The following is a 12300-nucleotide window of genomic DNA, read 5'->3' as shown; positions in this document are numbered from 1 at the left end:
TCCAGCAAGACTGAGGAATTGCCTGCAGTTGTATAGAAACAAAAAATACTACTTAGAAGTGGAGAAGGAAATAGAAACTGGGAATACTCTAGAGTTCAGGCTAGCTGTCCACCAGAAGATTTCAGAATCTTTTCTAAAAACATGCATTTGTCTACATTTCATCCACCCTGGCTGGTGGGTATATGTAAAAATATGTCTTCCCAGGATCTGCAGCTCTAGTCCATACTAGAAGCAAATCTGCAGCTACTTTCAGGGCCTGGCTTTTTTACTTCAAGCTATTGAGTTTTGAAGTCTTTGGGTTGTTGCCTGAGCTGTTGTTCTGCATAGGTAAAGACGTGGACTTTTCTTACTAACTCCTAGAGACAAACTACTCTTTAGTTTGTGTTGGAATCAAGCCGGTGTTTTAGTGTGGTATGTTTTTCAGAGAGAGAGGGGAGCGCACAGATTTGAGTGAACCTAAGTAAATCTCAAGGTAATCAGATCTGAACCTGTTTTGTGTCAGCTTCTTAGGATAATTAATTAGCTAACTTCAAAGGCCCTCTCTGCATAGTGGATAAACAGATGTATGTTTGGACTTGGGAACACAAGTGTCCCCAAGCCAAATCAGTTGTGACCATCAAAAAAAGCACTTAAAATCAGTAACTGTTGATGCTGAGGTTTCTTTTTCTTAAAAGGTTTTAGGAATTATCTGGCCTCTGAGGGTAGGAGAGCACATATGTGAAAGAGATCAGTGCTGGGGACGGAGCTGTGACGGCAGGCAGCATATGAAGTTGTTTACTTCTCTTTGCAGTGCATCCACAGGGACCTGGCTGCTCGTAATATCCTCCTGTCAGACAATAACGTGGTCAAAATCTGTGATTTCGGCTTGGCTCGAGACATCTACAAAGACCCAGATTACGTCAGGAAAGGAGATGTAAGTTTCAGATTCTCTATTTGACAGAATTAATGTGAAGTCAGGACTCCTTTTTTTTTTTCTTTTTGCCTTAAATGGATTTGTGGAAACTCAGTGTTTTGCTAAACTGTGATACCTTTTTTTTTTTACGGAAATGCTTTCAGGCCCGACTACCCCTAAAATGGATGGCACCAGAAACCATTTTTGATAGAGTATATACCATTCAGAGCGATGTATGGTCCTTTGGAGTTCTTCTATGGGAAATATTTTCGTTAGGTGAGTCACTTTACTTTTTGCTGAGCCATCTTAAATTTTAAACACCAGAGTCTGAAGAAAACAGTCAAAGTGTTCTTGGATCCTCTTTAGCGGGTTTTTTTTTTTAAATTCTTGAAAATTTCCTGTTTATTTTCTCCATCAGAATAAAATGCTTAAATTTCTTTAACAATGTAACTGGAGGAACATGGACTTGAAATGCTTCTTCATACAATTTCAGTATGTGATGATGTGCCTCATTTACTCAATCAGTCGCTGTTTCCATCAGAAATATAAATCATTTGCACATCCAAATATAGTAAATTGCCTTATTAGCTCAGCCTATAGATAATTATTTGTTTGAAAATGAATCCCAGAATTTCAGAGTCTAATGCATTAACTTTACTGTTGCTCTCATTTTAGGGGCGTCACCATACCCTGGAGTGAAAATTGATGAGGAATTTTGCAGAAGGCTGAAAGAAGGAACAAGAATGCGAGCGCCAGACTATACAACACCAGAAATGTGAGAAACTGTTCTTCCAGCCACCCGCATTTACCCCACAATAATAGCAAGTGCTGGAGCAACAATAGGTGCTCTTTTCGTTATGCTGATATTTTAATGGGCTTTGTCCTTCTAGGTACCAAACAATGCTGGATTGCTGGCACGGAGATCCTAAGCAGAGACCAACTTTTTCAGAGCTGGTGGAGCACCTGGGGAATTTACTACAAGCCAACGTCCGTCAGGTACTTGAAATGTATTCTCTGATGGCTAAAACTGCCAGCTGAACCCTTTCTATCCTGCCAGCCACCACAAAATCCTGTAGTCGGGTACCATCCACTGGAGCCGTTGGCAAGTCTGGATTTCTTCCACTGCTCCCGTTACTGACCAGCAGTTGGGGCAACTTGCAAAGAAGAATGAGTTGGGGATGGGAAAGTTCATAGAAGTCTGTTGTGGTAACCAAAAACCACTTTACCCTGCCAGCAAGGGCTCCCCATGACACCACCACTGTTGTTACTTAGCTGTCTTGCTGGGGAGGTGTTGGCACAGGCTCTGGGCAACCTGGACCAGTGCTTGGTCACCTTCACCCTAAAAAAGTGTTTCCTTGTATGTTCAGAACATACTTTGTGTATATTTGCCCATAACCTAATACAGTTGGATCACTAATGATTTAGACCCTCCTGGCATGAGCTGTAATGTACTGTGACTATGAAAGGCAAACATGATTTGCTGTAATCCAAAAGGCATAGATGCAAAAAAATTAGAGAAAAGGTGGAATGTACTAACGGTTTCTTGTGGGACTATAAATAGGTATGCATAGGATATGCGGAGGATGCATAATCCATTTTTCTCTTCATACTTCACAGCAGAAATGTAAACAAGTGGAATAAATTTTTAAAAATGCTGTTCTTGTTGTTGACATCAAGTTAGATGCCAAAGTATTGATAGAAAATTTCCTTTATTTGCTATCTCTATTCCATTCTTTTTTTCATTTACTTCTTATGCTTAATTTAATCTTTCTGATTAATACACTGTAGTCTGATTCAGTCTCAATTTCAATTTAAGGTTATTTTTTTTCTCAGGTTCATATTCTTTGTGCCATTGGGATTCAAACATTGCTAAAAAACTACATTTTTTATTTCAAAGACATCGATAAAAAGTTCAGTTTATACATTATTTTACAGTCTGTCATAAAATTCTCAAATTTTTATCTAAAACTACTTGGCAGTGGGTTTTATTAAGTTTCTTTCTTTTAATGTAGCTGGTCCTGCAAAGGTAGTGTAATATTCACAGTTTAATAAAGCAACCAGTGTAGCACTGTTGGACTAATGCATTCTCCGTGTACGTGTGTGTAGCTGTTTGTGTCCATGTATATCTGTAGCCTATTTAATTTTTGTATTTTTTTCCCTGCATTCTACAGGATGGTAAAGACTACGTTGTCCTTCCTCTGTCAGTATCGCTGAATATGGAAGAGGATTCGGGTCTCTCTCTCCCAACTTCACCTGCTTCCTGTAGGGAGGAAGAGGAAGTCTGTGATCCTAAATTCCATTATGACAACACAGCAGGAATTAGGTATTTTATATGGTGGACATCCTACTGGGGCCTCTGGGCAGGTTTTGTTCATGCTGGGGGCAGGGAAAATGAAAGGAAGAGACTTCAGCTGCCTGGTCTGTATTTAACATCCTCCATAGGGATAAGAAGGAATCCGTGGAGTTTTTGTAGGCAAAAACTTGTTTTTTACCTCTCCAAATGCTTGTTGGCGGGGGGGGGTTGTATGTTTTGTGGTTGTTTTGTTGGTTTTTTTTGCTACCCTTTCAAGATTTGGTATTCTCATCCAAAAAAACTCCAACAAAACACCAATGTGAAAGTATTTGTTATTTAGTTTTTAAGAACCAGAACAAATACAAAGTTTTACGGATCCAATTCAGTTGTGTTCGTACTCCTGTATTGCAGATCCCTAAAATGTTAATGGTAATAGGTTTATCATTAGTAACCTTTCTGGCATTTCCCCTCCTAAAGTCAAATGTTGGTAAATAGGTCATGAATTGATAACCAAGGGGAATGCTACCTAAATAGTGTTGCCTCTGGTTTTTGTCCACTGCTGGCTTCTGGTGGGCTGCTGGGGCATCCTTGATGGACCAGTAGTGGTAGATGCTGTTGGGTATCGTGGGAGAGGTGACTTCCCTGTAAGGAGTTTGTACTTGTTGCACTTAAGCAGGACTTAATGCTGGACCTTGGCAGGACCTCAGGTATGGGATGTAAGGAGAAAAGTGGCTGATCAAACTCAGCCACTTAGATGCTGGGAGCCCTGAGCTGCTTGCTGCAATCATCTCAGAAGAAGGAGAAACTCAGCCACTTAGATGCTGGGAGCCCTGGGCTGCTTGCTGCAATCTCAGAAGGAAGAGGATAGAAGGGGATGGATCCAACCATCAGGGCAGAGATGGATTCTTGGCAGGTTTCATGTGGTTTCCACAAAGCAGAGCCCTCTCCCTCACTGCTTGTAATATCCACCAAAGGCAAACAAAGTTCCCAGTGATTTTAGGTTCTGCAGGATAACATTTATATGTGATCCTGGGAAAGACTAGGTAGGCAAAGTACATTTCACATTTCAGTTGAGCTTATGGTCCTAGAGCTGAACTCTCAACCCCGTGTTTTAGTAGTGGGGCAGTCCAAAATACAAATAATTAAAAAGAACAAAAGCATGATTTAACATCATAGTTATTTTCCACTTCTAATACTTCCTATATGACTTTTCCTGGTCCCCACTTCCTGTTATGAACAGCAGTAAAATCTCTCCATCAACCTTTTAAACAGATTTTGAACCTCTTTTCTCTTGTCTTACAGTGTGACAGGGTTGTGAAAGCACTTGTGAAACCATCCTAGGAGAGGCAAAGTGGGGAGCTTAAGACATGCTTAGGGGCCTTATTCTCCCTTTCTGGTAGCTAAAAGGGATTTTGTAGGCATGAATCTTGCTATACACATAGTGGGAAAGATTGATCTCTTCATTACTGAAGGGAATTACTGTCTTTTTCAATCTTCATGGAAGTACTAACTGTGAGGAGAGGGTGATAAATACAGTCACTAAATCAAAGCTGGAAGAGGAAAAGCAAGCACAGGGAAAACACAGAGAATATTAAAGAATTTTTAGGTTGCCAAGGTAAATTAAAATCAGCAGGACCTCCTAACATCTGCCGTATTTGGCTGAGGAAATAGATATGCAATTTCTGAACCATGAAATATTGTCATTAAGAACAGTCAGGTGAAGTAAAGAAGATTTAAGGAAGTGTAAAATAATGCCTGTTTTCAGAAAGAACAGAAAACCTTAAATCAGGTTATCTTGAATCCTTGGAATGATCCTGGAAAAAACGATTGGATAAGTAATGATAAATGCCTACAAGCAAGTGAAGTAACTGAAAATGGCCAGCATGGATTTGTCAAGAAGAAATCAAGTCAAACCAATCTAAGTTTCATTTTTAGGGGGAATATTTGGTCTGGTGGATAGCAGGGAAGATGGATTTTGATTTTACATAGGGAATTTTTTGGCCTTTTTTTATGGGACAGACTATTGCAAGATGCAAACACGTGTCAGGAAGTACTGTCAGGATGTCAGCTGAGCCCTCACTGCCACTAGGCAGGAGTCAGACTCCACGTGTGGTCTCTCTGCCTGCACACTATTTCTGGTCCTGCTTGCACCTTGGCTCAGCTTAACCAGGAGGATCTCATTCATGGTAGCCCAGGTGGAAAACATCGTCTGACTCTTCTCTGGGCCAAGGAGGACTCCCATTCCTGGGAGGTTGTTCAGATCATGGGGCTGGGATTCTCAGTCCTCACCACCCTGGTAACTGTCCTCCTGGCCATGCAGTTCTGGTCCTGTGTGGGCAATTAAATGTAAGCACACAGGGAGCCTTCAGACTAAGAAGGCAAGTTGTGGAATGAACTTCTCATCATTCAAGGTCAGATAGTCCAGGAGGGTGACCAGACTAGATTGTCCATTAGATGCTTTTGGTCCTGGCAGGGTTGGATGGGGAGTGGATTAGATACCATTGGAGAATAACAGGAACAGAAGACATGGTCAGTGCAGAGATCTTGAAATAACTGGTTTTGTTAAGTCTAGGAGGAGGAAATGCAGAAGGAACATAGTAACAGTTTTCAGTATATGAGAAGTTTCTCAAAAGAAGGTACTACTTAATTATTCTGTGTCCTCAGAAAATTTTATTTGCAGCAAATAGTTGGGTTTAATATCTCAAAAAACATTGTGAATCATGGTTGAGCTCCTGTGCAGGCTACAGAGGGAACTTGTAAAATACCCACCAGTTTAAACAGATGAGATGGGCATAGCTGAGACTTGGAATGAGTGATACTCTTGATTGCTTCTAGCTTTGTGCTTCAGGTGGATGCAGACTTGTCTTCTGGCTCCATGGCTTTTTCTTCGTTAGCTGTTAGGAACATAAATTTGTAGTGTTTAACTGGGACAACATCCATTTCATTCCATAACCACTTAGACACTTGTCTTCTGGCTCCATGGCTTTTTCTTCATGAGCTGTTAGGAACATAAATTTGCAGTGTTTAACTGGGACAACATCCATTTTATTCCATAACCACTTAGAAAGCTGCGGGTAGCTGTTTTGTTTGCTCTATTAGTACCTCCGTGAAAGTCAATTTCATTTTGTATTTTTTTGTCCAGTATTTTTTTTATGGATGTCATCCTGACCAGAGGGCTTCTTTTGGAGAAGAGCCTTCAAGAGAGATGTAGCACTCCCTGTCCCGATCCCCATGGTTTGAGGGCAGCAGTCTGCTGAGTCTGCTGTTGTTGTCCTAGGTCCAGCCAGGGGTCTCAGAAGTGCGGTCCAAAGGAAGAGATATATGTCTGTGCTCCAGGCTCCTCTGTTTGTTATACTTCTAAGCAAAGCTCGCAGGAAGTGGAGCCCTCCAGTATAACCGAGGAAAGGAGCTGTTTTCTCAAAGCCATTTCTTAGAATTTTCTCAGGGATCGAGGTTGTCAGGAGCAGAAGGTCAGAAACATGCCACTTTCTAGCCGGTTCATCCTTTTCAATAAATGGATATTTTGCGGTTTGCATAATATGTTTTGATAAAAGGATTAACTTCTCTGTAGAGAGATAAAAGGATTCTGATATCATTGTGGTGTTTGCAGCCAAGTTGTGGATAGTGGACACCAAACTTTGTTTTGTTCTGTTTTCTTTTCAGTCAGTACCGACAAGGTAGCAAAAGAAAAAGCCGCCCTGTGAGTGTGAAAACATTTGAAGATGTCCCATTGGTAACAACTGTAAAAGTTGTTCAGGAGGTGAGTTTGTCTGTTGTTTGCATGTCTTTTCCTCCTGTTGATGTCTTTTTTTTTGTCTTTTTTTTTAAATCCTTTTCCATTAAATGCATTTCTAACACCTTTTCAGGAAAACCAGACAGATAGTGGGATGGTTCTTGCATCTGAAGAGCTGAAGACATTGGAAGAGAATGATAAACAAGTGAAAATACCCTTCAGGTAAGGCTCAGGCTGTATGTGGGATTGAATATGACCTTTTACTTGCAGAATGTCAGAAGACTGGTTTGCAAAATTTTTTAGAAGACAAAATATTTTTTTAGTGTATTTTAAAAACATAAATTTAAATTGTGCACTATGTGCCTGGTTATCTACATTTGGTACCAGGAGAGGGGAGGTAACGCAGCTGTTGGAAGCATTAGTCAAAGGACTTATATTTTTCAGCTGCAAAAGCATCAACTATCCCTTGAAGGCACTGAGATGGTGCACACAATTGACCATATTTGTAAAGGTTTTCCTTTTTCCTTTTTCTTTCTTTTTTACTAAAGCTGGCTCTTGAGTTTTCAGGATGTACCTGGGTATATTTTCAGAGCACTGTACAGGGGTTTCATTGTGCCGCTCACAGGAAGCACAGTGGCTTTCATGGAGCTGAGACGTCACTTATGCTCCCTCAGAGCTTCTCAGGAATTATTTTTTTTTAGGACAACTTCAGTGCAAACAAATGTATACTGCAGTTATGATTGCACCACAGCTGGAGTGTGTGAAGCCTCTAAAACTTTTCTCTCCACTTCATCTGTGGTTGCAATCTAACTCCTTGTATCATCATAAAATTAAATATCCTCTTCATGCATTAGTGAAGTTAGGGCGTATAAAAGGCTCTCTCCTTATAATCAAATGCATGTTTAAAAAGGCTTGAAGCCAGATTTGCCAAGTGCACCACTTTGCTTTGGTTGTTGCTGTGATGGAAATCAGCTGCCTGCAGGAATCACCCACCTGCCCCCCAGAAGACCACCTCCACAGCTCTCTCAGTCCTGTTTCTCCTTGTTTTCCACAGCACGCTGGTGCCCAGCAAGAGTAACGAGTCCGTCATGTCCGAAGCCTCCAACCAGACGAGCGGCTACCAGTCTGGGTACCACTCAGATGACATGGACACCACCATCTACTCCAGTGAGGAGACCGAACTCTTGTGTGCCCAGGAGGCTTCTCCCCAGCTCTGCCGGGGACACGGGCTCAGCTACGACAGCACCACACCGCTCACCTCCCCACCGCTCTAGGGCCAAGCTCCGGGTCCCCCCCCAAGGATGTGCCTTCCTTGACAGGGCTGGTGATATCCAGGTTTGATGTATAGAAAGACCACGTCCATGAGACTAAGAAAAGACATTTGTTTTTTTTTCCTGAAGAGGATGTAGGAGCATCTGGCAGCAGAACTGCGCTGTGCCAGGCTGCTTGCCCTGAGGGACACTGGTGGCTACGGTGTGTGGGCGCTGTGGCAGAGGCAGTGTGGTGGCCTTTGGGACCCCGGTGACATGCTGAGCGTCTGCCCGATGCGGACAGCAGCGCAGCCTTCAACTGAACTGTTCCTAGTTGTACGAAACAACGGCACAGCCCTGCTCGTTGGTCTTTTTTTTTCTTTTATTGTTGTTTTTCCCCTTGCGGCTGGGCTCCAGGAAGGAAACAGCACAGCACTGGCTTCTTGTTTCTCAGAGTTATCCCTTGCCTGCACCTCCACAAACAAAAAAAGGAACCTCCAGCTCAAGGCTGTGGCACTCACCGAGGGCCTGAGACTAAACATAGGTTGGGCTAAATATAGGTGAGGGTGATGCTCTCTGTCCTCGGTGGAGGAAAAAAAATGTTGCTGTGCCAGCTCTCATGAGCTGTGTTTCCCTGGAAGACTTGCCCAGTGGGGTTGGTTAGTAGGAGGAGGCAGAGCACTGAGCCAAGTGGTGGGACAGGGGCATGCAATGGGGCTTTGGGCAACCTGGTCTAGTGGGAGGTGTCCCTGCCCATGGCAGGGGGGTTGGAACTCAATGATCTTTAAGGTCCCTTCCAACCCAAACCATTCTATGATCCTATGCGTCCTCTCTGGGGGTGGCCTCGGGGTGGCTCTGCCCCCTCATCCTTCCTGGCACCCATGGCCCATGCCAGGCACCTGCCTGCTTCTGAGCTGGCCTGAAATGGCTGCAGAAGATGCCCCTGGCTTTGAATCACCACTGGGGCGTCCTCCACAAGAGGTAGAAAGAGCAATATAATCTACCTTAGGACTGTAGGGAGCCCTGTGGTCCTGATGGTGTGTGCTGAGGGCACTCTACCTTCTCATCTCATTCCCCCATCCCTCTGATGTAGGTCTGACCCCTTCACTTTGCAAACTCCAGGTCTGTTTGCACTGGCAGAGATCTTGGTTTGTGTAGTCTTGGGAATCCGTGACTGGTTTCATGGCAGCTCTGATCTTCTCCGAGTGGTGAGATTGTGACTGATTGTTGGACAACTTCTTACCTGTGCTCTTGTAGTCCCAGAGCTCTCTTGATAGACACAATGCAGGCTACAAGATTTTAAAATGTAAAGCTATTTCTACTGAGTCCTTTTTTGTATTTTTATAATGGGTTTTATTTTGTTTGTACTTACTACAATGTCAAATGCTGGGAACCATGAATATAAGGCATATACAGTATTTATAGCCTCTTTATGTAGAAATAAATGTAATATATTAAAATATAAATATATATATTATATAATGGATATTGTACTGTTCACATTTTGTATCGGGGTTCTGTAGCATTACAAGGGTCACAACAAAATTTTTAACAGCTAAAACTTTTTGCTTTATTAAAAGAGACTGGAAATTTAGAGGTGGGGGCTATGCGCAGATCTGCTTGCTTTACTTGCATATATTTTTTTATATCCTGTCTATTGACAGGGAAGTTTATCAAGTTCTACTTATTTTAAGTAGAACTAAAATAATTATCAATGAATCTAGTTATTTATACCATTGTACGGGTCCATGAATATTTCTGGGGGTACCTATAGTAAAGAAACTTCAGTGATTTTTAGCAGGTGGCAATAAATGCCTGTAGAGAGATGGTCAGAGGAACAGACTGCTTGTGCAGACTGAAGCTGCTCTGAAAGGGTTTATTATGTTCAGTTCGGGAATGGTTGATCTAATTGTATTGTGGCTTTTGCCCGGGGAGCAGCAGTTTCCCTTAAAGCCTTATTCATCTTTTCCCACTTGTGTTTCTTCAGTCTCACTTCGTACAGCTGAAATGGCATCCCTGCTCTTCTGTAACAGCCTCTTCCGTTATCTTAAATCTATACTTAAAGCTCCCACCTTTTCACTCTGTTGTCCACTTTTTGACCTTATCTTCTGCACCACGTACAACTTCGTTCTCAGGGCAAGGCTGGTCACCATTGGGGTATCAGGACTCAAAGAACTGCGACAGCTTATGCTAAAAAAATTTCAGGGAAAGCTAAACCACAAACTGCAGGCTTTAATTCTACTTCTCTTTATTACAGTTTGAAACGAGACCTTTGTAGGCTATGGCACAGTGAGAGCACTTGTCTAGGAAGTGGGAGATCTCACTGCTAAACTCTTCTCAGGCTGAATATAGGGCCAATACCTTCTGTACACTACGTGTGTGCCCCAACTACAAGGCTGTGGGATGTCAAGCTTCAAATGTTTCTCTGTTCCTCTCCCCGAATCTAAAACATTCTACAGCCAGGAAAGCAGGAGCTGGGAGGTGAGCTAGAAAAATAAGGGAAAGGCTTCCTAGATCTCCTGTAAGGACTTCTAGGAGGGACTTGTGTTTTCATGTATGTATATGACACTTCCCAGGCAAGAGTCTAGCCAGTAGAGTATGCTCAATGGACAATGCTACATTCTTAAATATCCCCCCTCCCCAGTGTTCAATATTTTTAATGAAAGTGTTCTTCTATGTATTACTATACAATAGAACTATACATATTATAAAATGCTGACACTGCCACAATCTTGATGGATACCCAGCTAAGCCACATGTTGGAGAGTCTTGGCACAGAGGTGGAGATGGACATTTGTCATTGATGTCGATCTACCCTCGATCTGGAGCTCCCCAAGGTTTGGGATGTTCAATTTAGACATCTAATTTTTGTAGTTTTGTTTCCTCTCCTGCTGGTACATACACATAGTCAGATGCATCCCTGTGTGTTTGTAATCTAAACTCTAAAACAGTCATCCACCACAATGCAGGCTGATGAAGTTGCAATATAGCCATTTCAGATAATGGGTTCTCATTTATAATCCTTGTCAGCCAATTAAACTCTCTTGTGGGTCCAAACCATCTTAAAGATGCCTGGAAAATGTGGGAACCAGCACACACCTGCTTTAAGAAAGGAAATTAGCTTCTTTTTTTTAAAAAAAAAAATAAATTACATATATTCAGTTTCAGGAGCAAGCAATGTTTCTATAAATGTGTTCATATATTTAGCATCCAGTAACACAATTCTTTTCTTAGACTGTGGCCATTACATCCTTTACAACACCTGGACTTTTTGTTGTATTCTGAATGCAGCACATTCAGCTAAACCCCAGTCAGGCCACATCTGTCTTGGAATTTCTTTTAAATTCCAAAAAGAATATTTTCAATGAAATGACAGATGTACAGTGCAGTGCACAGATTTGCAAATGTCTCGCCAAGCGTTCCTGGCTTTATCTCCATTCTGCAGCCATGCAGCGAGGTGTCAGCATTTGGATCAGCATCCTTATCCATGAAATGCATGGGACATTCCAGCCTGGATTTGAGCCCAATGAGCTGCAAACAGAAGGGACCCTCGTGAGATTTATGGATCCAGACATATCACTGTGAGCAGGTGGGTAGAAGTGGGGAGGAGCAGTGATGGGGTTGTCTCCTCTTGTTCAGAATAACTGCCAGGAGGAGCTGTAATTGCTGGTGGGTTTGGATGTGGGGAATCCAGAAGAACTGTGCCTGAAATAGGCAGTTTTGGGGCTTGAAGATGGCTCATGTTTGCTCTTATCAATGTAAACACAGCCCATCTGAAGAATGCAGGGGCATTCAAGCATGGTTGCTAGGTCCTTCTCTCTGCAAAAGATACTCTAAAATTTGTCTCATTCTTTGCATGGAAAAGTCTTGGCAAATCCAGTCCTTGCCTAAGTGTTTCTTATTAATGCAACCCTAATCACAAGCAACTGTATTTCACACAAGCATAAAAAGTGTTACGATGATCTACCATGTCCTCTTCTAATATGATCATCCCCAAGCACCGTGCCTGGATCATGCTTGTGAATTCTAAAAGCAGCATGTGACTAAAAAAGGCTACAATCACAGAGCTGCTGAAACTGGGGGCAAAAATTTCCTGCTAATTGCATCTCTTTTGGATGGTTCTAAGGCTGGA

At 42.2% G+C, this 12300-nt stretch overlaps 1 protein-coding gene across 1 annotated transcript in view; it reads left to right on the top strand.

Annotated features, from left to right (window-relative positions):
- KDR (kinase insert domain receptor) overlaps window positions 1-9645 on the top strand; it is a 32410-nt gene extending 22765 nt beyond the window's left edge. The window contains exons 23-30 of the mRNA XM_014945645.1: window positions 791-913; window positions 1057-1168; window positions 1568-1667; window positions 1783-1888; window positions 3064-3215; window positions 6849-6945; window positions 7052-7140; window positions 7973-9645. Of these exons, the coding sequence (XP_014801131.1) occupies window positions 791-913; window positions 1057-1168; window positions 1568-1667; window positions 1783-1888; window positions 3064-3215; window positions 6849-6945; window positions 7052-7140; window positions 7973-8192 (999 nt within the window). The 3' untranslated portion in view covers window positions 8193-9645. The remainder of the gene's footprint in view (window positions 1-790; window positions 914-1056; window positions 1169-1567; window positions 1668-1782; window positions 1889-3063; window positions 3216-6848; window positions 6946-7051; window positions 7141-7972) is intronic.
- The last annotated feature ends 2655 nt before the right edge of the window (window positions 9646-12300 follow it).

The sequence above is a fragment of the Calidris pugnax genome, unplaced genomic scaffold (genome assembly GCF_001431845.1).
Source record: "Calidris pugnax isolate Ruff unplaced genomic scaffold, ASM143184v1 scaffold58, whole genome shotgun sequence".
NCBI lineage: Eukaryota > Metazoa > Chordata > Aves > Charadriiformes > Scolopacidae > Calidris > Calidris pugnax.
This window is presented reverse-complemented; position numbering and strand designations above follow the sequence as displayed.